Here is a 27,669-nt window from a genome sequence, read left to right as displayed (position 1 = left end):
AAAAAAACAGCTGAATGGTAAGCGACCCTTCAGACACCCACCTATTGGCAGTAATGTGGACGGCGTGACAGCTTGTGGAATGACTGCTGCAGGTAAAGCTGTTCCATAAAGCAAATCACAGAATCCCGGGGAATTTGAAAAGGCAATCAACAAAGACAACACAAGGAAATAAAACGGCTTGAGTTAAGACAGAAAGTGCTGATGTAGAGCCGGAGGACATAAAACATGACACAATTTGTTAGCTGGAATTATCTACCTTCAAAATATTATAAGTGAAGCACCGAGCATGACCTTCCCAGGGGGAAGAGAGCTACAGTAGCTTTATATACACATTTCTAAGCTATCACAACAAATTGCTTATATCTTGCTGAAGTGAGAATCGGCACGTGATAGCAACTCATACATTAGTGTTAAAGCAGCATTTCACACCCATTTACACCCAACTGATGCATTAGTGTTAATGAAGCATTTAGCATCTATTTTCTACAGGCTCCCCTGAAAATGAAATGTCCATGATTCTAGATTTAAGACCCTTTTAACGCTGCTAGTATAAAATAGCTGGGTGACTTATGTAAAACATGCAATTTAATCATTACAAAAATAATCTGCCAACTGGCAATAACTCCTAATGAAGAATATGTGTGTGTATGTGTGAGAGAGAAAACTGAGAGGTGCAGGCATATTTGCTTGACCAAAAATAATCTGCCATCTGGTAATAACTCCGAATGATAAATGTGTGTGTGCGAGAGAGAAAAAACTGTAAGAAGTGCAGCCATATCGCTTGACCAAAAAATAATCTGCCATCTGGTAATAACTCTGAATGATAAATATGTGTGTGTGAGAGAAAAAATTGTAAGAAGTGCAGCCATATCGCTTGACCAAAAAATAATCTGCCATCTGGTAATAACTCTGAATGATAAATATGTGTGTGTGAGAGAAAAAACTGTAAGAAGTGCAGCCATATCGCTTGACCAAAAAATAATCTGCCATCTGGTAATAACTCTGAATGATAAATATGTGTGTGTGAGAGAAAAAAAAACTGTAAAAGGTGCAGCCATATCGCTTGACCAAAAAATAATCTGCCAACTGGTAATAACTCCTAATGATAAATGTGTGTGTGTGTGCAAGAGAAAACTCAGTAAGAAGCCATATCACTTGATACAAAAATAATCTGCCAACTGGCAATAACTCCTAATGAAGAATGTGTGTGTATGTGTGCGCGAGAGAAAACTCTGTGAGAGGTGCAGCCATATCGCTTGACCAAAAAATAAATGTGCCATCTGGCAATAACCCCTAATGAAGAATATGTGTGGTGTGTGTATGTGTGCGCGAGAAAAAACTCTGTGAGAGAGGTGCAGCCATATCGCTTGACCAAAAAATAATCTGCCAACTGATAACTCCTAATGATAAATGTGTGTGCGAGAGAGAAAACTCTGTGAGAGGTGCAGCCATATCGCTTGACTAAAAAAAAAAATAATCTGCTAACTAGCAATAACTCCTAATGAAGAATATGTGTGTGTATGTGTGCACGAGAGAAAACTCTGAGAGGTGCAGCCATATCGCTTGATACAAGAATAATCTGCCAACTGGCAATAACTTCTAATGAAGAATATGCGCGTGTGTGCGCGAGAGAAAACTCTGAGAGGTGCCGCTATATCGCTTGATACAAAAATAATCTGCCAACTGGTAATAACCCCTAATGAAGAATAGGTGTGTGTGTGTGCGCACAAGAAAACACTGAGGTTCAGTCATATCGCTTAATACAAAAATAATCTGCCAACTGGTAACAACTCCTAATGAAGAATAAGTGTGTGTGTGTGTGCGCACGAGAAAACAGAGGTGCAGCCATATTCGCTTATAACAAAAAAATCTGCCAACTGGCAATAACCCCTAATGAAGAATATGTGCGTGTATGTGTGCGAGAGAGAAAATCCTGTGAGAGGTGAAGCCATATCGCTCGATAAAAAAAAATTGTTTGCTTTTGGGAGTCTTCCTCCCTTCCAAAAAGCAACATACACATTGGGGTAAATTTATCAAAAGGCTAAACTAACTCTGTCTGTGCTTCGCCTGTAACTGCGCCCAGCTCGCCTCCGGAGAAGCGCACATGCGCCTGAATTTATAAAAAAAATAGATGTAATTTTGCGCGTTTAGTAAAAGGCGAGCTCGGGCGTAATAATGATAAATTTTGCATGTCTGAAAAACATTTACCATTTTTCATAGTACATCCCTATAAATATTTACGCCGCCATGTCTTGATTATGAAAAAAACGTTTTTTAGGAATCTATTTTGTGCATATTTATATTATATAATGCTTCCATGCTGTGTTTGCCATATGTTGGTAATTTAAGATTGCAAAAATCTCTCTCTCTCTATATATATATATAAATAAAACTCTTGGTACCCATATGCGCCTGTGGAAGCGCAAATGTCTGGCAATAACAGTCTCTTCTTGGTGCTGAGCCTTTGAAAAATGAGTTTAAAGAAGAAAGTAGTGCATCACAAGATGTAAAAGCATGTATGATAATGGTGTTCGCCTCAGTCTGTATGGCGAAATATAGAACACGCAATTTAAGGAGAAATTTCAGTTCCTTATCGGCGCAAAGCAGCGATAAATAAGAAACTGGGCGTATTTGTAGGTCGGGCTGTGAAATTATGCCTATTACTAATGCATATTGGTGCACTCGGGGAGCGCGCCCGTGCGCCTAGGCGAATGCAAGTGGAGTGCGAAGAAGTTTCTTTCAGATTTGCGCAATTATAGGCGCAGATTGCTATCTGTAAATTTTCAAAATTTCTTCCAAAACCCTGTCCTCTGTATCATGTGACAGCAATCACCCAATCACAGACACATATACACTGTAAACGCTTGCACTTGCTCAGCTGGAGCCTCAAAGTGTACATATCAGACTGGGCACCATTTGGTAATGAATTTCCATGTCTCCAAGGTTTCTTTAAAAATCTTGAAAATGCAATCAGTTTATATAGTACCATTTTAATTCTTTACGCAATATGAAGAAAAAAAGGCAATGATATGGTGAAATTATATCTATTTTTAGCAGCAATGACTTAGAAAAATATAAATTATGCTTACCTGATAATTTTATTTCCATCATGGGGAGGAGAATCCACGGCTTCATTCATTACTGTTCGGAATTAAGAACCTGGCCACCAGGAGGAAGCAAATACACCCCAGCCAAAGGCTTAAATACCTCCCCCTCTGCCCTCATCCCCCAGTTATTCTGCCGAGGGAACAAGGAGCAGTAGGAGAAATATCAGGGTATAAACGGTGCCAGAAGATAAATTAAATTTAGGTCCACCCATCGAAGACACAGGCGGGAGCCGTGGACTCTCCTCCCCTTGAGGGAAATAAAATTATCAGGTAAGCATAATTTATGTTTTTTCATATAAAGGGGAGGAGAGTCCACAGCTTCATTCATTACTGTTGGGAACATATAACCAAGCTCTAGAGGACACTGAACGACACCGGGAGGGAAAAGGCGAACCCTAATCTGAGGGCACCACAGCCTGCAAAATCTCTCTCCCAAAAACAGCTTCCACAGAAGCAGAAACTTCAAATTTGTAAAACTTTGTAAAAGTGTGTAAGGAGGACCATGTAGCCGCCTTATAAATTTGCTCCATAGAGGCCTCATTCTTGAAGGCCCAAGACGAAGCCACAGCTCTAGTTGAATGAGCCATTATCCTCTGAGGAGGCTTATGTCCTGCTGTAGAAGAGGCTTTCTGCCCCTTGCGCTTCCAAGAATATAAACCACAAAAAAAGAAATGTAGACTGTCTGAAATCCTTCGTAGTCTGAGGATAGAACTTCAGGGCATGAACCACATCCAGATTATGACGTAACCTCTCCTTAGAAGAAAAAGGGGTAGGACACAAAGATGGAACCACTATTTCCTGATTGATGTTGCGGGTAGACAGCACCTTGGGAAGAAACCCCAAACCAGTGCGAAGCACAGCCTTATCCACATGAAAAACCAGATAAGGTGGCTCACAGTGAAAGGCAGCCAGTTTAGATACTCTGCATGCCGATGCAATGGCCAACAGGAAGAGAACCTTCCAGGACAGAATCTTAATGTAAATGGAATGCATAGGGTCAAACGGAACCCTCTGCAAAACCTTAAGGACCAAGTTTAAGCTCCATGGGGGAGCAGACTGTCTACAAACAGGTCTGATTCTAGACAGGGCCTGAACAAAGGATTGGATGTCAGGGAGCTTAGCGAGTCTACTGTGCAACAAGACTGACAATGCCAAAATCTGTCGCTTTAAGGAACTATCGGCAAGATCCTTCTCCAGACCGTCCTGGAGAAAGTACAGAATCCTGGATACCTTCATTTTATGCCAAGGATATCTATGCTTCTCACACCAGGACAAATCCTCCATATCTTATGGTAGATGTGGCGAGTGACTGGCTTCCTTGCCTGAATTAGAGTATCAATCACACTTCCCGAAAAGCCTCTCTTGGCCAAGACTAGGCGTTCAATCTCTACGCAGTCAGCCTCAGACAATCAAGATTTTGATGTTGAAATGGGGCCCTGTTCCAGCAGATCCTTGCGACAGGGTAACCTCCACGGTGGAGAGGATGACATCCCCACCACATCCGCAAACCACGTCCTTCGCGGCCACGACGGAACAATCCGAATGGCTGAAGCCCGCTCCTGTTTGATTCGTGCCACAACACAAGGTAGAAGTGGTAACGGTGGAAAAATGTAAGCTAGGCTGAACCCCCAAGGCACTGCCAAGGCATCTATTAGCTCTGCCTGTGGATCCCTGGACCTCGCCCCGTATCGGGGTAGCTTGCAATGGAGTCTGGACGCCATGAGATCTATCTCCGGCGTTCCCCACCTGAGACAAATATCCACTAACACTTCGGGTTGAAGAAACCATTCCCCCGGATGGAAGGATTGTCTGTTGAGAAAGTCTGCATCCCAGTTGTTCACACCTGGAATGTGAATTGCTGAGATCAAGCAGTTGTGGGACTCCACCAAGTCCAAGATCCAAGATCCACGACACCTCTCTCATAGCTAGGGAGCGCCTCGTACCCCCCCGATGGTTGATATAAGCCACCGAGGTAATGTTGTCGGTCTGGAATCTGCTGAAGCTGAACGACCCCATAAAAGGCCATGCCTCCAGAGCATTGTAGATTGCTCGGAGTTCCAGAATATTTATCGGAAGGAGAGACTCCTCCCGGGACCATTTTCCTTGTGTCATCCTGGCACCCCAAACAGCTCCCCATCCTGCCAGACTCGCGTCCGTGGTCACAATCTCCCAGGACGGTCTCAAGAAGGATGTCCCCATGGACAGTTGCTTCTGACGGACCCACCAAGAGAGTCCAAGCATCCATGGATATCTTCTGTGATAGATCTGAATGATCGCCATTCCACTGTCTTAACATGCACAATTGAAGAGGACGTCTATGCTAGAAACCATGAGTTCGATCACCTCCATACACTGAGCCGATGGGCTTGAGGCGGACTGAAGGGCAAGACAGGTGGATGCAATCTTCCTGCGTCGATGGTCAGTTAGAAATATTTTCATGGACATAGAGTCTATTATCGTGCCACCCTGTTGCTGGGAACCAGGGAACTCTTTCCTGAGTTGATCTTCCAACCGTGAAATTGGAGTAAAAAGAGGAAGAGCCCTCGAATGATCCTTTGTCAGACTGAACGACAGCACCTGGACTAGGATGTCGTCCAGATAGGGTGCCACAGCAATTCCTCTGGCTCTGGCCACCACAAGTAGCGCCCCCAGAACCTTCGTGAAGACTCTCAAGGCCGTTGCTAGACCAAAGGGAAGGGACACAAACTGGAAGTGTTGGTCCAGAAACACAAATCTCAGAAACTTGAAGTGGTCCCTGTGGATTGGTACATGAAGGTAAGCATCCTTCAAGTCTATAGTTGTCATGGATTTTCCCTCTTGAACGAGGGGCAGAATAGATCTGATAGTTTCCATTTTGAACGATGGAACACTCAAACTTGTTTAAACACTTTAGGTCCAGAATTGGGCGGAACATGCCCTCCTCCTTTGGAACCACAAAATGATTTGAATAGTACCCTAGACCCTTTTCTGCTAGGAGTACTGGTATGATAACACCTAGAGAGGAGAGATCTCTCACACATTCTAGAAAGGCTTCTCTTTTCCGGTCTCGAAGAGAGGTTTGATAAGAGGAATCTGCCCCTGGGCGGAAGGGATCTGAACCCTATCCTGTAACCCTGGGCGACAACATCCAGAACCCAAGGATCCTGAACGTTCTGCAACCAGACTTCTGAGAAAAGAGATAATCTTCACCCTACTTGGTCCGGAGACCAGTCGGGGGCCGCCCCTTCATGACTATTTTGTCTCGGTGGGCTTCTTGTTCTGCTTAGACTTGTTCCAAGAAGGAGCGGGTTTCCAAGTTCCCTTGGACTGGTCCGCTTTTGCGGCGTGGTGCTGGGCCTTGTCTGCACAAAAGGGCCGAAAAGTAGGCTTAGCCTTCTTATCCTGCAGTAGGAAAGCTCCCTTGCCTCCCGTAATCGTGGATATGATCGAATCCAATCCTGGACCGAACAGAATCTTTCCTTGAAAAGGCAGGGACAATAGCCTCAACTTAGAGGTCATGTCCGTAGACCAAGACTTTAGACACAGAGCCCTGCAAGCTAAAACAGAAAAACATGACAGGCGAATAATTTGCATATTGGCATCACATATGAAAGAATTGGCAATCTTCAGCGCCTTAATCTTATGCTGTATCTCGTAGATGGAATTCTCCCCCTCGACCATTTCACACAAGGATTCACACCAATATGTCACAGCACCGGCGGCCACAGCTGCTGCCGGCTGAAAAACAAACCTGTGTGTTGAAACATTTTCCTTAACATGTTAACCAACTTTTTAACCAAGGGCTCTTTAAACGACGAACTATCCTCTAGTGAAATAGTTGTCCGCTTTGCGAGCGTGGAGATAGCACCATCTACCTTAGGGACAGTACCCCACAGCTCCAGCTGAGAGTCCGGGACAGGGAACAGTTTCTTAAAGGAAGAAGGGGAAAAGGAAGAACCTAATAGCTCCCTTCATTCTTAATATTTGCCATCTTAACAGGAACCAGGAAGGCCTGAGGCACCACCCTGTCCTCATACACCTTATCAAGCTTAGGAATTGCAGGGTTTTCCAGAAGTTTCAGTTTCGGTTCCGGAACCTCCAGAGTAGCAAGCACTTGTTTCAACAAAAAGCGCAAATTTTCCATCCTAAACCTAGTCAGGCTCCTCAGCAGCCGGAGGTTTAGATGACACAGACTCCGACGCAGAAGGGGCCTCCTTCGAAGAGTCGGAGTGGGCCTCGTCATTGTATAACGCCTTAGAATTTTCCGCAGGCATAGACAATCCCTGGGCCGGGTCACTATGATACGCCCTACGCTTGCACTTAGAACGTGGTAAGGCATGGATCACTTTCGATACCGCCGTTTGCAGTTGATCCGCAAAATCTGACGGCCAACGAATCTCTCCCGCAGGAGTAATGGTTGGACCCTGGGGCGCTGCATGTGCAATTGGAGATGAATGCAGGGAACGCACATCATGGGACGGGGAACCCTCAGAGGTGGACAGCTCAGTAGTACTAGACATCTGTTTACTTTTAGATGTCGTAACTTTATTAAGGCATGTGGAACATAGTTGAGATAGTTGAGCAGGCCGTTTTACCAGAACCTCCTCACAATAAACACAGGAATGATATCTGGTAAAAGAGGAAGAACCCTCAAACTTGTCAGAGTCCTCCATAGCTTGTGCTTTTATTACGGACTAAATTAACTTAATAAACAGGCACCTTTATAACCGCCAATGGCCAGGGCACTCACCACCTCCTATGACCCGGACTACAGAAACCGTTTTGACTCCTGCACCGCTGATCAACAGCAGAAGATACATAGCCACACCCGGTCACATGAAATGCCCGGCAGGACCGCTCCTGCCTAAGGAAAAAAAAGCGCCAAAAAACGGTCGAGCTATACTCCCATAATTCACCTGAAAGTTCCACACATTGCCAGAGGCTCATCTTGCACATAACGCAGCAATGACACAAAAATATCATGTATAACCCCCCCAGTTCAATAATCCCCTTACTATGAATATTAACCCTTGATTCTGTAAAGATAAAAAGGCGTCACACTGTGACCTTGTCTTCCGTGCTATTATTATGCAATAAAAAAATGAAACGATCTTACCAGAATCTACGCCGTGGAACAGGAACACGGCCCTTCAAGTGTGACAAGTTAGTAGCCTCGCTCCTGACATGGATTTGAGTGAAGAAAGCAGGCAGCGAAACTCGTCAACGCTGATTGCTTGTGGAGCTGCTAATATGGGTCGGGATGGTTTCGCAGAAAGACTCTTCCTGCATCTCCGGACTCTAATTTTCGCCAAGGCTCTCACTGAGAGGCTGACAGGACTACTTAAAACTCGAGTCCCAATGCGAAGAGTACTACCCTCCATAAGAGACTACTCTGATCTTCGGCACTTCTCTGTCGTCCTCCTGTGACAAAAGGCAAAGAATGACTGGGGGATGAGGGAAGTGGGGGAGGTATTTAAGCCTTTGGCTGGGGTGTCTTTGCCTCCTCCTGGTGGCCAGGTTCTTAATTCCTAACAGTAATGAATGAAGCCGTGGACTCTCCTCCCCTTTAGATGGAAATAGTTAATTTCTATAATAAATAAAATTGATATCCACATTAAAATACAAATACAATTAAATATGAATGAGTAGGCAGATGCACCAATATAAACAGAATGAAACCAGAACAGTAATAATACCCAACATGAACCTTATTCAGCTATATACAGTACACACACTTAAAAATGTAGTAAAAATTAATTTAAAAAAAAACAACAAAATGTATGCTTACATGATTAGTTTATTTATTTATTTCATTATGGTGAGAGTCTATGAGCAATCTCATGTCCAAATATTCCTTCCTGACCACTAGGAGGCGACAAGACACTCCAACACACCAGAGCTTCAAATCCCTCCGACCTCCCATTATCCTCAATCATACATACAGCCAAGTAGCTGAGGAAAAAAGAAAAGCAGGAAAGATTAAAAAAATGTGCAAAACAATTACTGCCGCCACCTGAACAAAAAAAGGGCATGGCTTATGGACTATCGTCATCATGAAAGAAATTAATTTATCAGATAAGCATAATTTTTTTTCTTTCATCAGATGGTGAAAGTCCACAAGTCATCACATGTGGGAATCAATACCCAACCTGTGGAGTCCACAAGACAACTGTAAATAGTGTAGGGACAAATAGTGAAGGCAGGAGGTTACTATTCAGGCACTATGGCCCACAGAACATTCCTCCCAATGACAGCCTCAGAAGAAGCACACACAGCATAGTGATAAAACTTAGAAAAGTATGCAAAGACCACCAAGTAGTTGCCTTACAAATCTGATCAATAGAAGCCTCATTATAAAAGGCTCAAAAAGTAGCTACTGCTCTAATGGCATGAGCAGTAATGCGCGCAGGGGGAGTTTTCCCCGCAACCAAATAAGCCTTGAAAATTAAGAAAACCCCAGTCTGCACACCAGCCTAGCAGGCTGGCAACTGTGGAAATTAAAACCCACACTGGACAATGAAAAGAGGCTCCCTGAACCCACTAATTCAAGGACTGCCTTGTCGTGTGATCTAACAATGCTCTAAGACAGATCTACATTGTCCCTACTTCATTGAAGGAGCATCTGCAATTGGACGGTCCAAAAATGATAACTGGCAAATGGAACTGTATCCTATACAGCCTCCATGAGGCCCATAGCTTCCATGCACTGATCTAAGGAAGGGAGAGGTTTCAGCTGCAGAAGAGCAAAGGCCTACTGCAGCGTCAGTCTGCGCTAATCTGTCAGAGACAAGGACTCGGTCACAGAATTGATTATGAACCACAGAAAAGAAGCACGAGGCTGAGGGGTTAAACTTTTTGGAAGATTTATTTTCCAACTGTGACTCTTAAGCAACTGAAGAATCATCTAAATGTGTGAGACAAAGCAAGATGAAAAAAAGGAGCCTGAACCAGAATGTCGTTCAAGTAAGGAACTACTGAAATTCCTTGAATTCAAACTATAGACAACAGTGCTCCTAGTACTTTAAAAATGTTGGGAGCTGTAGTCAGAGCAAAAGCGAGAGCCACAAAGAATAATGCTCGTCTAGGAAATCAAATGTCAGGATTTTGACATGATACCTGTGAACAGGCATATGTAAATAAGAATTGTTAAGTCTACAGAACACAAACTAACCCTCCTGCACTAAAAGAAGTAAAGTGCAAATTGTCTCCATCTTGAAAGAAGGATATTTCAGGAATTTTTTCAATATTTTGAAATCCAAGAGATATGAATAAAACCCCTGGTTTAATTCTGAAGTTTTAATTGGAGCAATCACAACCATTAGCTCCAAAAAAAGTTTGGGCACTCGAGAAAAGAATCTTCCCTGAGGATGCCTTGAACAAAAAACATATTCAGTACCACTAGGAAATTATTTGCAATACCCAGGGGATCCTGAACAGATCTCTTCCAAGCCTCCCGAAGGAGGCTGGTCTGGGGGCCGTGCCATCATGCAGTTTTTTGGAGCTGCAGCAGACTTCTTGGACTGTTTGTTTTTGGACCATGAAAAGTAAAACTTCCAGGATGTTTTAGAACAGTCAGATCTCTCAGCAGAGGAGGCATCTAAAATTTAGATTGAAAAGAAAAAAAAAAATTATGCTTACCTAATTGTCTTTCTGTCCGAATATGTAGAGTCCACAATGTCATTCAATTACTAGTGGAACTATCACTCCTGCCCAGCAGGAGGAGGCAAAGAGCACCACAGCAAAGCTGTTAAATGTAACCCCTCTACCCATAATCCCCAGTCATTCAACCAAAGGGAAATGGGAAAGAAATTTATCAGGTAAGTATAAGTTATGTTTTCTTTCCTAAGATATGGAGAGTTCACAACGTCATTTAATTACTAGTGGGAACCAATACCCAAGCTAGAGGACACGGAATGAACAGGGAGGGAGAACAAGACAGGCAGACCTAAACAGAATTCACCACTGCTTGAAAAACCTTTCTCCAAGAGACATAACTAGAAACCACAGGGCCCAGGTGCAAGAATCTAAGAAGCCCCCCGAAACTCCCAGAGCAGAAGAGAGAGTAATAAGAAACAAAACTTTCCAAGAGAACAACTTTATATCTATGAAATGCATAGGCTCAAACCGAGCCTACTGCAAAAAAACTTAAGATTAAGGCTCCAAGGAGGAGCAACAGGTTTAAATACAGGCCTGATTCTGACCAGGTCCTGAACAAAAGCTTGAACAGCTGACAAATCAACCAGATGTTTGAGCAAGAGAATAGACATAGCAGATAACTGACCCTTCAGAGTACTGACTGACAAACCTTTCTCCAAGCCTTCCTGCAGAAAGAAAAAAAGCAGGGAATCCTAACCCGGCCCCAGGAAAAACCCTTAGATTTACAGCAATAAAGATAAATACGCCATACCTTATGGAAAATCTTGTGAGTAACAGGATTATAAGCCTGAAGCATGGTAACAGAGACCACCTCAGAAAAAAGCACGTCTAATCAAAAACTAGACTATTAATCTCCAAGCAAAAAGTCTTCAGGGAATCTAAATTTGGATGAAAGAAGGAACCCTAAATTAGTAGGTCCTTCCTCAGAGGTAACCTCCAAGATTGAGGCTGTGGGTATTTTACATAAAATGGAAAATTCAAGAACAAGGGGTCATGAGCTCAAGCTAAAGGGTAGTAGATTCAGAAGTAATTTGAGGAAGCACTTCTTTACAGAAAGAGTGATTGATTTATGGAATAAACTTCCTCAAGAGGTAGTAGCAACAAACACTGTGGGGGACTTTAAAAATGCATGGGACAAGCATAGGGCTATCCTACGAACTAGATAAGTTTATACTGTTAGGTAAGGTCGGGCAGACTTGCTGGGCCTATGGCTCTTATCTGCCGTCAATATCTATGGAAGAAAAGACACTGTCACCAGATCCTGTGAAGCGATGCAGGAGCTAATAGAATTACAGAAACTCTTTCCAGACAGATACGAGCAAAGACTTGAGGAAGGAGAGAAAAAGGAGGAAAAAGGAATACCAAAGAAGATCCAAGGAACCACTAGAGTGCCCATCTGGGCTGCCTTAGGATATCTTGACCTGGATCCAAAACAATAAGCCCAGCGTTTAAACGAAAAACACCATCAGAAACACACTTTTCCGGGAGCCCAGAGGCAGAACTTTTCTTCACTTTCTGTGATGAGATTTTTTTTAAGTGAAAATTTTTCTGCAGGTCATTTTTAAATAAAATAAAATTTTAAATTAGTTACACTAAAGCACCAGTTCAATTGCAATGTGTTGATGAACTGAATAAAGCAATTTTTAACATTTTATAATATAGCGCAGTAGTTGAAAATTGCATTGCAAATTAGCTGCATTCAAAAAAAGAAAATGTTACAATGTCTCTTGAATAAATATGTTTCCTTTTCTCTTGGTCTAACATAGAAATGTAGTAATAAAAAAGATGCAAAGCTCATACTAACGTCTTACATTCAGAATAAACAGCTTTGCAGACTGGGAAAGGCTAGGGTGCGGGTTTGAGATTTTTTTCTCTGAGAGCAAGTCGACAAGCAATGCGCTGCTGCTTTGCAGCGCTACTGCATATTTGACTGCTCACTTCAAACAGCACTTTTCTCTGGATGCACTGTGCTAAGAAAAACTTACACAGTGCAGCCAGAGCACAGCTCTGTTTGAAGAGAGCTGTCTAATGTGGAGCAGCACTACAAAGTTAAAGCGCTAACAGTGCCTGCATGTGTCCTATTCTTTCTGCAGACATGCTGCATTTTCTGTGATGACATCTCAGATCACTGTATGTTCTGCCTTGGGGTCTGGGACTCTGAGTCTTAAGGCGCTCTCTCAGCAGCATTATGCTATTGAGGATCTCCAAACTATTCCCCAGTCAGAGAGGCTAGCAACAGAACCCAAAATCCCAAGAATAATGTACCATGAGACAAGAGATCCTGAGAGAGACACCAGAACCGAAATTTCTCATTGAGAGGGCAAGACTATCCTCTGAAAGAGGTCAGAGACGTCTCCGTACCTTATAATAGAGCTGTTCTAGAAGGGAACCAGCAAGTCCTTGTATTTCCAAGGACAGCCAAACAAGCCACAACGGACCAGCACCTGTGGGTGGATTCAATCTCTCAACCTTCTGCCTTCTAGTCAGGTGTGCTAACCACCAAAGTTCACCAGAAAGACTATACTATAGGGGCACTTCCTATACAAAAAATATAAAATTAAAACAGCTAGAAGACACACTTTCAAGGTGCAAGTAGCTGCAGCAAGTTTCCAAACTGCAAGCCTTTCGCTTACCAGGAGGCTAAGCTAGTCGTTAAGCTACTACAGCTGGAGAGAAATAAAAGGATTATTGTACATGTGACACAGATATGAGACAAATATCCCCCAATATGAGAGGAATTAAATAAGCTCGAAAAATTAAAATAGGACAATATACATGTCACAGACACAAGAAAAATCACCTCAATATGAGAAGAATAAAATATGGAGATCCAGAAAAAAACATTAGAATGTATAATAAAATTCATGACAAGAATATCTACTCTGTCATAGGAGAACGAAATGCTCCCAATGGGGTATGGAAAACTGTTCCCCCAAATAAAAACCCAGTGACTTTCCACTGAGACACCAGATAGCTGAAATAAATGCATGAACTCCTCAGAAGGAGGAGCACGGTATTGCATCCTATACCTGACAATATGAAAGTAATCAGGCATATACAGAGGACTGCCCCATATGGAGGTACATACTAAGGGAACACACTGTCAAGACAAACATGTCCTGAGAACGCATAGACATAATAAAATTGTTTATAGAAACAACTAAATACATCTCGTGCCCCAAAGAAAAACAAACAAATTAGATTAAATATTTAAACCTCTTACCCGTTTAAAACTTAGATTATTTTTTTTTATTATTAAGAAGTGACCATTCATCAAAATAGGTTATATAAGAATAACCTGGGGATGAAAAACACAAAAAGTACATGTGTCAAAAGGACAATGAATGGCAAACAAGAGCTCCTCAATTCATGAGAGATAAATTAGAGCCCAAAACTAAGAAAGAGAATATGATGAATTAAGCATAAGTCACATACGCTAAAAATATCACCTCAATGAAAGTGAAATTAAAATAAAGTATTCCTATAAAACAGATATAGAAATAAATATAATCGCGTTCAGATGAGAAAGATACATGTAAAAAAAAACTAATAAAAATAAATAAAAATGAAACCCCTATATACAAAATAGGAGAACAACATGACACGGACATAAGTACAGATACATTGATCCCCTAAGCAAGAAGGAGAGTCCCTGTACAAGTAGAATAATATAGAAAAAACATTAATATGCTACATTATATAGGTCTCATAACAAAAAAGGTTCAATTATGACCCTTTATCACTGTAGAAAAAAAAGGGATAATCACAAAAATGTTAATAATCCCTCAAACAAATAATACTACGCACAGCATAGAATAGATAATATATACATCTAAAGAAAAGGGAAGGGATTAAATATATAAAAAAATAATAATCCCTAACATAGTTAAAATACACTGCAAATAAGTAGATATAAAATGTATAAAAATATCTACGTTATTAGGGAAAACAAGAAATGTTATAACCCCTAATATCTAGTCTCAAAGCTTATGGGAATCAGAAGCATCATGTTAACATCAGCCAGTTCTAAAAGACATATGTGTAATCAGAAGCTTTAGAACATATCTAGGCTAGAAGTTAAAGGGACAGTCTAGTCAAAATTAAACTTTCATTATTCAGATAGGACACGTCTCTTTAATACTGCCACTCGGACACACAAAAAGACAAAAACTTGTTTGTGAAAATCGGAAATCAGATTCCAAGAAGTAGAAAAATGAATAGCCACAAGATGGCAGCAAACACCAGGGAGCTTCAGAGAGAAAAACCATTCACTATCTGATTCTATAAAACTGTTGAGAAATACCGAGTTCATGAACAAGTACAGAAAAAAAAAACTGTCCCCACACATCTCAGTCTCTTACTCTAAACAGATGAGAGATAGAAGACTAATTAGGGAATTTACAGAAGTGCATCGCACACAGAAAATGGTACAAGCTAACTAGTCAAAACGGCATCTCCGGTATCATGGTAGAGGAGTTAACCGCTGACTATAAGGAGAGTGAGACTTCTTGAGTTAGCAAAGCGCTAGATTCAAATATAGCAGCGCCATAATAAAAATACTCACTAGTCCCTGACGGCCTTCTCAGAATTCATGGGAGCGGAAATTGCGCCAAAAAAGATCCTGCGGCGGGAAAATTAACCCCACTGTCACCGGATCGCACGTATAAAATAAAAACTCTCCCGGATTCTACCCCAGACCTCCGGAGTCAATCCAAGCACTAACCTCTATAAATAAAGTAAACAGAACGTTCATAAAAAAAATGAAACCCCTGTTTAATCATCCTGTATTTATATATAAGAATGACACACACTCCTTGACTTAACTGCCGATATTACCCAGTAGCACAATTAAACAGTAAGAATGTGCTTGCTGGGATAGGAGCTAAATTAGATATCCACTTACCATAAGCCTGGGTCCTTACCTATAACAACTGACCCGATATAAAAGGCTGTAAAGGCGGAGGAATCTTAAGAGTCCTCACTGGATAGTCCAGGAAGCTGCTCAGCCGCGAGGCATCCCATCTACAGGATACACAAAATAAAAACAAATGAAATAGAAACCCTCCCTAAGGGTAGCAGGTCTCACTAGATCCCTGGCATACAAGTCCTTCCACGGATACCTCTTGCCCCAAGAAATAATTATAAAAGGAGCAGTTCACAGCAGCTTCAGGCGTGAAAGCCTCAACTGACCGCTAACAGGGACCTGCATATCTAGCTGTCAGGCAGGAAGACCGCTTACAAGGCGTGAAAGGACACATACTACTTACAGAGACCTGTAGAAAAAGAAAGAACAGAGCAACCAACTCTGGCTTTCTATAACAAGGGCAGCAACCATGTTAGAAAACCAAGAAAGGAATACCTCACAACTTACTAACTGCTTAAAAGCCACAACTACTCTACTGAAGAGATTGACGTGGACACAGCTAGACCCCAAATCTTTCTTGTAGCGAAAACGAATCAACATTTTTCACCAAACCAAACTTCACCTCCTCCATTGACAGAGGCAAAGAGAGTAACTGGGGATTATGGGTAGGGGAGTGACATTTAACAGCTTTGCTGTGGTGCTCTTTGCCTCCCCCTCCTGCAGGCCAGGAGTGATATTCCCACTAGTAATTGAATGACGTTGTGGACTCTCCATATTTTAGCAAAGAAGGTGGTGTGAAAATACTGTTCAGATCTAGGCTTGCCTTTAGATTTCTTATCATGGGGCAAAAAAAAAGCTCCCTTAACCCAGTGACTGTGGCAATAGCATCCAGTCAAAAACCAAACAGAGATTTACCCTGGATTGGGAGAGAAATCAGCCTGTGTTTAGAAACCATATCAGCAGATCAAGAATTTAACCACAAAGCTTGCCTACCTAAAAACAGCTAAAGCAGAAATCTTAGAATTGATGTGAATCATTTCCAGTGCAGCATCACAAATAAAGGAATTTGCTGTCCTCAAGAAACTAATACGATCCTGAATCTCATCCAGAGTGGTTTCTCCAGAAACAAGTTCTGAGAGATTGTCACACCACGCACAAGTGGTAGCAGTTACAGAGGCTACACTAACTGCAGGCCAGCTGAAAGGATCGCCTATGGAAACCTTCAAGTTTCCTATCTAAAGGATCCTTAAAAGAACTATCCTCCAAATAAATAGTATAATGCTTGGCCAAAATGGAAATAGCAACATCTACTTTAGGAACAGTCTCATATCTCTGTATTAACAGAAGGGAGAGAAAACACACTTGAATTTGGAGGATGGAACAAAAGGAATACCGGGCCATGCCATTCCTTAGAAATGATGTTAGAAACGGAATTAGGCACAGGAAGAGAGGAAGTTGCTTTAGAGCTGCATTAAGAAAAATATGTCAATACTCTTAACCCTTAACAGGTTGTTTAATTGTAGCAGGATTTTCCTCTACCTATAAAGCAATTAAAACTTCTCACAATAATGCATTAACATGCTTATGCCTGAAATGAAAGGACACATCCTTAGAGGTAAACAAGGTAAAACCTCACTAATAGAGTGAATATAATCCTTCAGTTTTAGAGAAAGTTCAGAGGAACTTTCCAGGGAGCAACATTGATGAGGTATTAACCCTTGCACACTCTCTGAAGCACAGAAAAATCCTGTTTAGGATAAGCAAGAGACTTAGCAGGAGGTACAAAGCTGAGCAGGGACACACACCTGAGAATCCTTACAAAGCAAACACAAACTAGAAGTGGGTTAAACTAACAGAGGATCAGCGGCCTTAGCTGAACCAGTTGGCTCTATAGTAACAGTAAGGGATTAAAGCAAATAGGTAGAATACAGAACACAAATAGTTAACCCCAAATGGGAGAAAGGCACAATGTAAAACTGATTTACCCTTAAAAGATAAACCGTAAACATAAGCTACTGTTCAAACGTGCTGAAAAAAACCTGTAAAAAGGCTTACATAGCATATAACAGCACATAAAGGGTTAAATAAAAGATGTGCCCCAAATGTGAAGCCTAGCTCTGATGATCAGAGTGCCTTACCACCTTTACCTTGCCGCCTCCTAGTGGCCAGGAGGGGAATATTCCCACACGTGATGGCTCGTGGATACTCACCATCTGATGAAAGAAAGTATATTTCAATGAAACATTATGTATCTAGAGAAGCAGTATTTATAAATAGCTTATAATATCTTATAAAATGCGCACAGTACATTAAATATGTTTTTATAAAATGTCATTGAGGTCATTAATGTCTCAATAACCTGGATGGATTTAAAAAAATTAAATACACCATGGGCCCCATTTATTAGGTTGTGAAATCAGCTTTTCAGGGCCTCAACGTTTCAGTCTCACATGAGCGTGCCTGAATTGCTAAATAGCCTCTTCGCCATCTAAAGTGTGGTTGAGAGATTGACAGCCTCACGGGAGCGGCATTGCGCAAGCACTGGCTTGTGCAACATTAAATGCTGGCAATGTATTTAATCTGGCCAAAAACAAAATTGGCCTAATGATCACATGTATATCAGACCTTAAATTACAAGACCTTTCTGCTCTGCTGCAATAGAACGATATATTTAGCCCAGTTTAAAAAAAAAACAACCATTCTTGCTACTGCAATTGTTTTTAATAGCCAAACCACATCCGCTCTTTGCTTATTTGGAGAAGACAATCAGGGTTTTAGTCTGCAGATAACAAAGCTAACCCCTATCATAAAGTTCATATAAAGTACATTTGTTTGTAGTTATCTGATAAAGCCAATCAGACAGATATGTAAGAAGCGTTATAGCCTTGGGAATTCAGCAAATTACATTTTAAGTTCTGAGAATTAGTAAATCCGTAAATTTCAGAGCTAAATTACATGAAAAGGGGGGCAAAATAAACAATGAAAGTATGTTGCAAAGTTGTTTCATTATGCATAACTTAACATTTTACATACAAATCTTGAAGTGTACTATCCCATTAACTGCCCTCATCAGAAGAGAGGAGGGGTTTTTAACCCCATAACCAGTCCTTTAGCTCTTAGGGACCTGGGCTGTCAGCATGCCTCTGTGTCTTGGCATGTCTCAGGAGTGAGGCAGTGCAGAAAAAGCGTAATGGAGGACATCCCAGGCTAGTGATCACAGAGTTCATAAAGAAAACTGCAAAAAATGCCCCCCCCCCCATTCAGTACTAAAATCCTATTTATTGTTATTCTATGTACCCATATAGGGTATCACTAGAAAGGTCTATTTGTCTGTTAAAAAACAGTGTATAATATGTATGGGTACACTTAGCAAGAGAGCAAAGGTAAAACCAATAATGAGCACAAGAGCCAAAATTGTCTGTGTCCTTTAAGCACGGAAACTGGGAAAACCCTTGGTCCTTAAGGGGTTTCCTTAAGGGGTTTAAAAAATTCTGTAAAACAATGCAAATGTTGCTATATCTAGCCAAGAACAAATTAGTATAGGCTCCTCTAAATAAGTGCGAGAGGGTGTTTAGCTACTGAAAACCAATTGCAGCAATGTATCCTATCCCAAGATAAATATAGTTTGTGTTCTGTCTTTATTAAACAGTGCTCCTAGCTACACATCACTAGCTTAGTTTAACAGAGATTAACCTGAGTGGCTGAAATTACTGCTCTTAACAGATTGCTTACCTTGCACTAAACAGAGTAAATTCCCAACATTCAGTACTTATTCTGTTATAAAGGAATAATGAAGTATTTTATACACTCATAACAAATTTATAATAATGTAACAAATTAGTAAGAGTGCATTTCAATTAATTTGTACAGAGTGAACCTTAATACCCATTTTTAGCAGAAACCAACTTCTTCTATTGATCATATGTTTTACATAAAGCCCTTTTGAGAAAGTACAACTTTTAGAAAAGTTTTTAAATATAAGCATGCTATTCAAATATCAGTTAGCTTAAATTCAAAATCTTCTAATATATATATTTTATATACATTTGATGCACAATGTCAGCAGTTACAAAACAGGTGATGTCATGCTACACTGATGCTGTAGGTGATGTCATGCTACACTGATGCTGTAGGTGATGTCATGCTACACTGATGCTGTAGGTGATGTCATGCTACACTGATGCTGTAGGTGATGTCATGCTACACTGATGCTGTAGGTGATGTCATGCTACACTGATGCTGTAGGTGATGTCATGCTACACTGATGCTGTAGGTGATGTCATGCTACACTGATGCTGTAGGTGATGTCATGCTACACTGATGCTGTAGGTGATGTCATGCTACACTGATGCTGTAGGTGATGTCATGCTACACTGATGCTGTAGGTGATGTCATGCTACACTGATGCTGTAGGTGATGTCATGCTACACTGATGCTGTAGGTGATGTCATGCTACACTGATGCTGTAGGTGATGTCATGCTACACTGATGCTGTAGGTGATGTCATGCTACACTGATGCTGTAGGTGATGTCATGCTACACTGATGCTGTAGGTGATGTCATGCTACACTGATGCTGTAGGTGATGTCATGCTACACTGATGCTGTAGGTGATGTCATGCTACACTGATGCTGTAGGTGATGTCATGCTACACTGATGCTGTAGGTGATGTCATGCTACACTGATGCTGTAGGTGATGTCATGCTACACTGATGCTGTAGGTGATGTCATGCTACACTGATGCTGTAGGTGATGTCATGCTACACTGATGCTGTAGGTGATGTCATGCTACACTGATGCTGTAGGTGATGTCATGCAACACTGATGCTGTAGGTGATGTCATGCTACACTGATGATGTAGGTGATGTCATGCAACACTGATGATGTAGGTGATGTCATGTAACACTGATGATGTAAGTGATGTCATGTAACACTGATGATGTAGGTGACGTAATTTCTCATTTCATTTGTGAGTTTGTCAGTGATCTGACTATAAGCTCCTGACTTTGAACTGTATCTGTCTGGATTGGAACTCTGTATAACTATGATAAATATAGTATAACCATGTACTCTGCTGTTTGAAATACAGGGACCTTCACCATTTAATTATTAGAAGAAATACATAAAAATGTGTTTTTTCAAAAAGATTAAAGTCTCAAGACCAGCACTAGGGCACTTTTTAACTCTTTGGCTGCCAGTGGGCTCCGTAACACTGCTATCCAATCAATGGGCTACAAATCCAATATAAGGGATGTAATATTAAAGGTTTTGCTAGTATTGCCTTTTTTCCCCACAAAGAATCCTTTCTAGAGACAGAAGTTATTGTTTCCAAAAGATCCCTAATGTGAACAAGATAAAAGCTGTATATTTAGTCCGCAAAACAAAAACTGTGTGTCAAACATTCCTCAGAATCTTTACAATTTAGAGAATATCAACATATTTACCAATAATCAAAGCCCACTCTTAACAAACGCAAACCTGTGTATTATATGGAGTATTTGGCCACATTATGGCTATTTTATGGCTGTTAGGAGGGAACCTGTATGCAAAGACCTAGTCACTTGTGATATTTCAGTTCAAGGTGCTGTATAAAAGATGTCCCTTCTTACTTAAAGGGACATGGTACCCAAATATTGAAGCACTTGAAAGTGATGAAGTATATCTGTAAAAAGCGGACTATAAAATATCACCTGAACATCTTTATGTAAAAAAGAAAAATAGTTACCTCAAATGTTCCTAAGTATTCACACCCCATCGTAAAGGAATGTTAAACAGCCAATCAAGATACTAGTCTCAGGACTTGCAAGGGAGCATGCATCTGACATATTCTTTCCCTATCCAGTTTAAGAAAGTTTACTATGAAATCTCACAAGATTCCTGTGAAATCTCATGACATCACAGCAAAGCATGACCTCAGCACTGCTGGTGCTGATTGGCTATTTTCAACTTGCAGCTGGAAAGCATCTGAAGTATAACTGTTACTAGAGCACTTACTCTGGTGAGCTAAAGAAATTTTAAGGGGAAAAAAACATCGCTTTCAAGTGATTTAGAATATGGGTGTTCTGTCACTTTAAGGCTAACTCGGAAGAAAAGAAGGAAAGAAAAGTGCACCAAGAGCACTTAAAACCACTGGGATGCAGGACTGATTATAGAGCACAGGAGACCAAACTGACCGCTGAGGCCAAATGATTTTCATCTGGCCCCTTTGTCTTTCCTATTTCCAAAACAAACCGATCTTCGATAAAGCAATGTTTATGTAGAGTTGAGGCATTTATTTGGATAAAGAATTGATCATTAAAGATTATTAGACATATATTTTTTTATAACCAGTAGAATTTGTAATGTGTCCGCAAGCCTATGGGGTCTTGGGAAACCTTGCCAGACGCACAGTGCTACAGAATTTTACATCACTTTACAAATAAATTATAATATGTACAGAGCTATTGTTAATCGCAAGCTTCTAGAACTGGATATAGAAGTAATGAAGTGATGAGAAATATGTTCCTAAAGTAAAGCAGATTCTACATTTATTGTACTAACCTCTCTCCTCCTTGAAGCCCAACAACTTTGCTTAATTTTCCAAACCACGGCAGCCACAAGAAGCAATGACAGGAAGCAGCTAAAAAACAACACAAAGGCAATGTTAGATATAAAGGTAACATTGTATCACCAGGCTCTGCATAGGATGCCACTCACTAAATATTAGGATTAAGGGCAAGCTGCTATCTATCAATGGAGCCTGTACAAATCAATGAAACAGGGGGAAAAAACAACACAAAGGCAATGTGTGATATAAAAGGTAACATTGTATCACCAGGCTCTGCATAGGATGCCACTTGCTAAACCTTAGGATTATGGGCAAGCTGCTATCTATCAATGGAGTCTGTACAAATCAATGAAACAGAAGGAAAAAACAACAATTATTGTGTGTAAAATTAACAGCAAATAAAGGTCAGACTTAGAAAGCTCTAAGTGACATATTTAATGTTTTGTTTAGCTTTAAAATGATTAAAGTGAAGGTCAATTTTGATGAATTCGTGCCCGGTTTTTAATAATCCTATTAAAAACAAGGGTACTTTAATTCATCAAAATTGACATTTCACTGTTCTTTTTCAAAAAAACTTACCTTTTAATCCTGGCAGCCGCTCCAGCGATTCCCACGGACGTCGGAAGCTTTTGCAGACGTCAGAAATGACAAATCAGGCTTCCTCCAATCACAGCTCCACACCCCCCCCCCCCCCCGGGGGTATCTTGGCCTGATGCAATGCTGTGATTGGAGGAAGCCGAATTCGTCATTTTGGACCCGCAAAAACTGCTTGCAACGGGCAGAGGAAGTTCGGGAGCGTCTGCCAGGATTAAAAGGTAAGTTTTTGAAGAAAACAGTGAAATGTCAATTTTGATTAATTAATGTGCCCTTGTTTTTAATAGGACTATTAAAAACCGGGTACTAATTCATCATAATGGACCTTCACTTTAAACGGATATGAAACCCAACATTTTCTTTCTTGATTCAGATAGAACCCATACTTTTAAACAAATTGACAATTTCCTTTTGTTATCAAATTTTCTTTATTCTCTTGTTATCCTTTGTTGAAGTAGCAGCAATGCACTACTGGGAGCTAGCTGAACACATCAGGTGAGCCAACAACATGAGGCATAAATGTGCAGCCAACGATTAGCAGCTAGCTCCCAGTGCTGTATTGCTTCTACTGATCAACCTGGGTATGCTTTTCAACAAAGGAAACCAAGAGGATAAAGGAAAAAGAAAATTTATAATCACACGCTTTATTTGAAACAAGGGGCCAAGTTGTAACGGAGACATATTACAATTTTAAGTGGTAAAATAAGGAATTCCAGTCTGTATCGTGAAAGGAAAACGTGCTGACCCAGAATTCATTCATATAACATGTAAAGTGCAGAACTACTTATGTGCTTATTTCCATGATCTTTAGTTTTAAGGAAAGCAGCACTGTAATATCAAATGAAAGCACAAGAGGGCAGCAGATACACAATAATAGCTGACTGGCTTGATGCTCAATGAGAGCAGCTAAATAACACACACAGGAGGTTGTTTATTGAACATAGGGAAGGTTTCCTTACTCACTTAAATTCAAATGGACATTTTTTTATTATGGAAAGGCAAAAGTGCTGGTCTCACTCTAAAGAGGCCAAATACAAATTCTCTATCCTAGGCTATCAAAATACTGTAATCCAAATAGCTGGTTTAGGCAGTTTGCAGCATTTTGAAAACCAAGAATACAGAATTTGCTTTTTGAGATCTTCAGGGAGCGTGGGACAAGCACAATTTTCCCCCCACAAAAAAGCCAGTGGTCTTTAACGTCCCTTTAAGTCCATATAAAATGCGTAATTATGTGTAATAAGACAGCAATGTACTGGGATTTTTCTCTCAATATTTTCTATATTTCCAATGAAAATTGTGTTTTTCTGTCTCCAGAGAGGATGGAGTGTATCCTGCAGAATTCAGATGCTTTACCCTGCAATATGCTACTCGGCGGCTGGCTGATCAGTGCAGTATTTATATCTGCCCCTAATTGGTCCAAACACACACACAAGGCTTTTCAAAAGGTGCACCTGCAGACTGAAAAAGAATGCAAAAGGTGCACCTGCAGACTGAAAAAGAATGCAAAAGGTGCACCTGCAGACTGAAAAAGAATGCAAAAGGTGCACCTGCAGACTGAAAAAGAATGCAAAAGGTGCACCTGCAGACTGAAAAAGAACGCAAAAGGTGCACCTGCAGACTGAAAAAGAACGCAAAAGGTCCATCTGCAGACTGAAAAAGAACGCAAAAGGTGCACCTGCAGACTGAAAAAGAACGCAAAAGGTGCACCTGCAGACTGAAAAAGAACGCAAAAGGTGCACCTGCAGACTGAAAAAGAACGCAAAAGGTGCACCTGCAGACTGAAAAAGAACGCAAAAGGTGCACCTGCAGACTGAAAAAGAACGCAAAAGGTGCACCTGCAGACTGAAAAAGAACGCAAAAGGTGCACCTGCAGACTGAAAAAGAACGCAAAAGGTGCACCTGCAGACTGAAAAAGAACGCAAAAGGTGCACCTGCAGACTGAAAAAGAACGCAAAAGGTGCACCTGCAGACTGAAAAAGAACGCAAAAGGTGCACCTGCAGACTGAAAAAGAACGCAAAAGGTGCACCTGCAGACTGAAAAAGAACGCAAAAGGTGCACCTGCAGACTGAAAAAGAACGCAAAAGGTGCACCTGCAGACTGAAAAAGAACGCAAAAGGTGCACCTGCAGACTGAAAAAGAACGCAAAAGGTGCACCTGCAGACTGAAAAAGAACGCAAAAGGTGCACCTGCAGACTGAAAAAGAACGCAAAAGGTGCACCTGCAGACTGAAAAAGAACGCAAAAGGTGCACCTGCAGACTGAAAAAGAACGCAAAAGGTGCACCTGCAGACTGAAAAAGAATGCAAAAGGTGCACCTGCAGACTGAAAAAGAATGCAAAAGGTGCACCTGCAGACTGAAAAAGAATGCAAAAGGTGCACCTGAAGAGTGAAAAAGAATGCAAAAGGTGCACCTGCAGACTGAAAAAGAATGCAAAAGGTGCACCTGCAGACTGAAAAAGAATGCAAAAGGTGCACCTGCAGACTGAAAAAGAATGCAAAAGGTGCACCTGCAGACTGAAAAAGAATGCAAATGGTGCACCTGCAGACTGAAAAAGAATGCAAAAGGTGCACCTGCAGACTGAAAAAGAATGCAAAAGGTGCACCTGCAGACTGAAAAAGAATGCAAAAGGTGCACCTGCAGACTGAAAAAGAATGCAAACGGTCATCTGCAGACTGAAAAAGAATGTAAAAGGTGCATCTGCAGACTGAAAAAGAATGTACAATGTCATCTGCAGACTGAAAAAGAATGTACAATGTCATCTGCAGACTGAAAAAGAATGTACAATGTCATCTGCAGACTGAAAAAGAATGTACAATGTCATCTGCAGACTGAAAAAGAATGTACAATGTCATCTGCAGACTGAAAAAGAATGTAAAATGTCATCTGCAGACTGAAAAAGAACGCAAAAGGTGCACCTGCAGACTGAAAAAGAACGCAAAAGGTGCACCTGCAGACTGAAAAAGAACGCAAAAGGTGCACCTGCAGACTGAAAAAGAACGCAAAAGGTGCACCTGCAGACTGAAAAAGAACGCAAAAGGTGCACCTGCAGACTGAAAAAGAACGCAAAAGGTGCACCTGCAGACTGAAAAAGAACGCAAAAGGTGCACCTGCAGACTGAAAAAGAACGCAAAAGGTGCACCTGCAGACTGAAAAAGAACGCAAAAGGTGCACCTGCAGACTGAAAAAGAACGCAAAAGGTGCACCTGCAGACTGAAAAAGAACGCAAAAGGTGCACCTGCAGACTGAAAAAGAACGCAAAAGGTGCACCTGCAGACTGAAAAAGAACGCAAAAGGTGCACCTGCAGACTGAAAAAGAACGCAAAAGGTGCACCTGCAGACTGAAAAAGAACGCAAAAGGTGCGCCTGCAGACTGAAAAAGAACGCAAAAGGTGCACCTGCAGACTGAAAAAGAACGCAAAAGGTGCACCTGCAGACTGAAAAAGAATGCAAAAGGTGCACCTGCAGACTGAAAAAGAACGCAAAAGGTGCACCTGCAGACTGAAAAAGAACGCAAAAGGTGCACCTGCAGACTGAAAAAGAACGCAAAAGGTGCACCTGCAGACTGAAAAAGAACGCAAAAGGTGCTCCTGCAGACTGAAAAAGAACGCAAAAGGTGCACCTGCAGACTGAAAAAGAACGCAAAAGGTGCACCTGCAGACTGAAAAAGAATGCAAAAGGTGCACCTGCAGACTGAAAAAGAATGCAAAAGGTGCACCTGCAGACTGAAAAAGAATGCAAAAGGTGCACCTGCAGACTGAAAAAGAATGCAAAAGGTGCACCTGCAGACTGAAAAAGAATGCAAAAGGTGCACCTGCAGACTGAAAAAGAATGCAAAAGGTGCACCTGCAGACTGAAAAAGAATGCAAAAGGTGCCCCTGCAGACTGAAAAAGAATGCAAATGGTGCACCTGCAGACTGAAAAAGAATGCAAAAGGTGCACCTGCAGACTGAAAAAGAATGCAAAAGGTGCACCTGCAGACTGAAAAAGAATGCAAAAGGTGCACCTGCAGACTGAAAAAGAATGCAAAAGGTGCACCTGCAGACTGAAAAAGAATGCAAACGGTCATCTGCAGACTGAAAAAGAATGTAAAAGGTGCATCTGCAGACTGAAAAAGAATGTACAATGTCATCTGCAGACTGAAAAAGAATGTACAATGTCATCTGCAGACTGAAAAAGAATGTACAATGTCATCTGCAGACTGAAAAAGAATGTAAAATGTCATCTGCAGACTGAAAAAGAGTGCAAAATGTCATCTGCAGACTGAAAAAGAGTGCAAAATGTCATCTGCAGACTGAGAAAGAGGGCAAAATGTCATCTGCAGACTGAAAAAGAGGGCAAAATGTCATCTGCAGACTGAAAAAGAGTGCAAAATGTCATCTGCAGACTGAAAAAGAGTGCAAAATGTCATCTGCAGACTGAAAAAGAGGGCAAAATGTCATCTGCAGACTGAAAAAGAATGTAAAATGTCATCTGCAGACTGAGAAATAATGCAAAATGTCATCTGCAGACTGAGAAATAATGTAAAATGTCCATCTGCAGACTGAAAAAGAGTGTAAAATGTCCATCTGCTGACTGAAAAAGAATGTAAAATGTCCATCTGCTGACTGAAAAAGAATGTAAAAGGTGCATCTGCTGACTGAAAAAGAATGTAAAAGGTGCATCTGCTGACTGAAAAAGAATGTAAAAGGTGCATCTGCTGACTGATAAAGAATGTAAAATGTCATCTGCAGACTGAAAGAGTAAAATGTCATCTGCAGACTGAAAGAGTAAAATGTCACCTGCAGACTGAAAGAGTAAAATGTCATCTGCAGACTGAAAGAGTAAAATGTCACCTGCAGACTGAAAAAGAATGTAAAATGTCACCTGCAGACTGAAAAAGAATGTAAAATGTCACCTGCAGACTGAAAAATAATGCAAAATG

At 41.1% G+C, this 27,669-nt stretch overlaps 1 protein-coding gene across 1 annotated transcript in view; it reads right to left on the bottom strand.

The window, feature by feature from the left end:
• ATRN (attractin) overlaps positions 1-27,669 on the bottom strand; it is an 868,210-nt gene that overhangs the window by 242,652 nt on the left and 597,889 nt on the right. The window contains exon 23 of the mRNA XM_053700335.1: positions 22,147-22,225. Within this exon, the coding sequence (XP_053556310.1) occupies positions 22,147-22,225 (79 nt within the window). The remainder of the gene's footprint in view (positions 1-22,146; positions 22,226-27,669) is intronic.

The sequence above is a fragment of the Bombina bombina genome, chromosome 2 (genome assembly GCF_027579735.1).
Source record: "Bombina bombina isolate aBomBom1 chromosome 2, aBomBom1.pri, whole genome shotgun sequence".
Taxonomy (NCBI): domain Eukaryota; kingdom Metazoa; phylum Chordata; class Amphibia; order Anura; family Bombinatoridae; genus Bombina; species Bombina bombina.
Note: the sequence above shows the minus strand (reverse complement) of the source record. Positions and strands in the feature narration are given on the sequence as shown.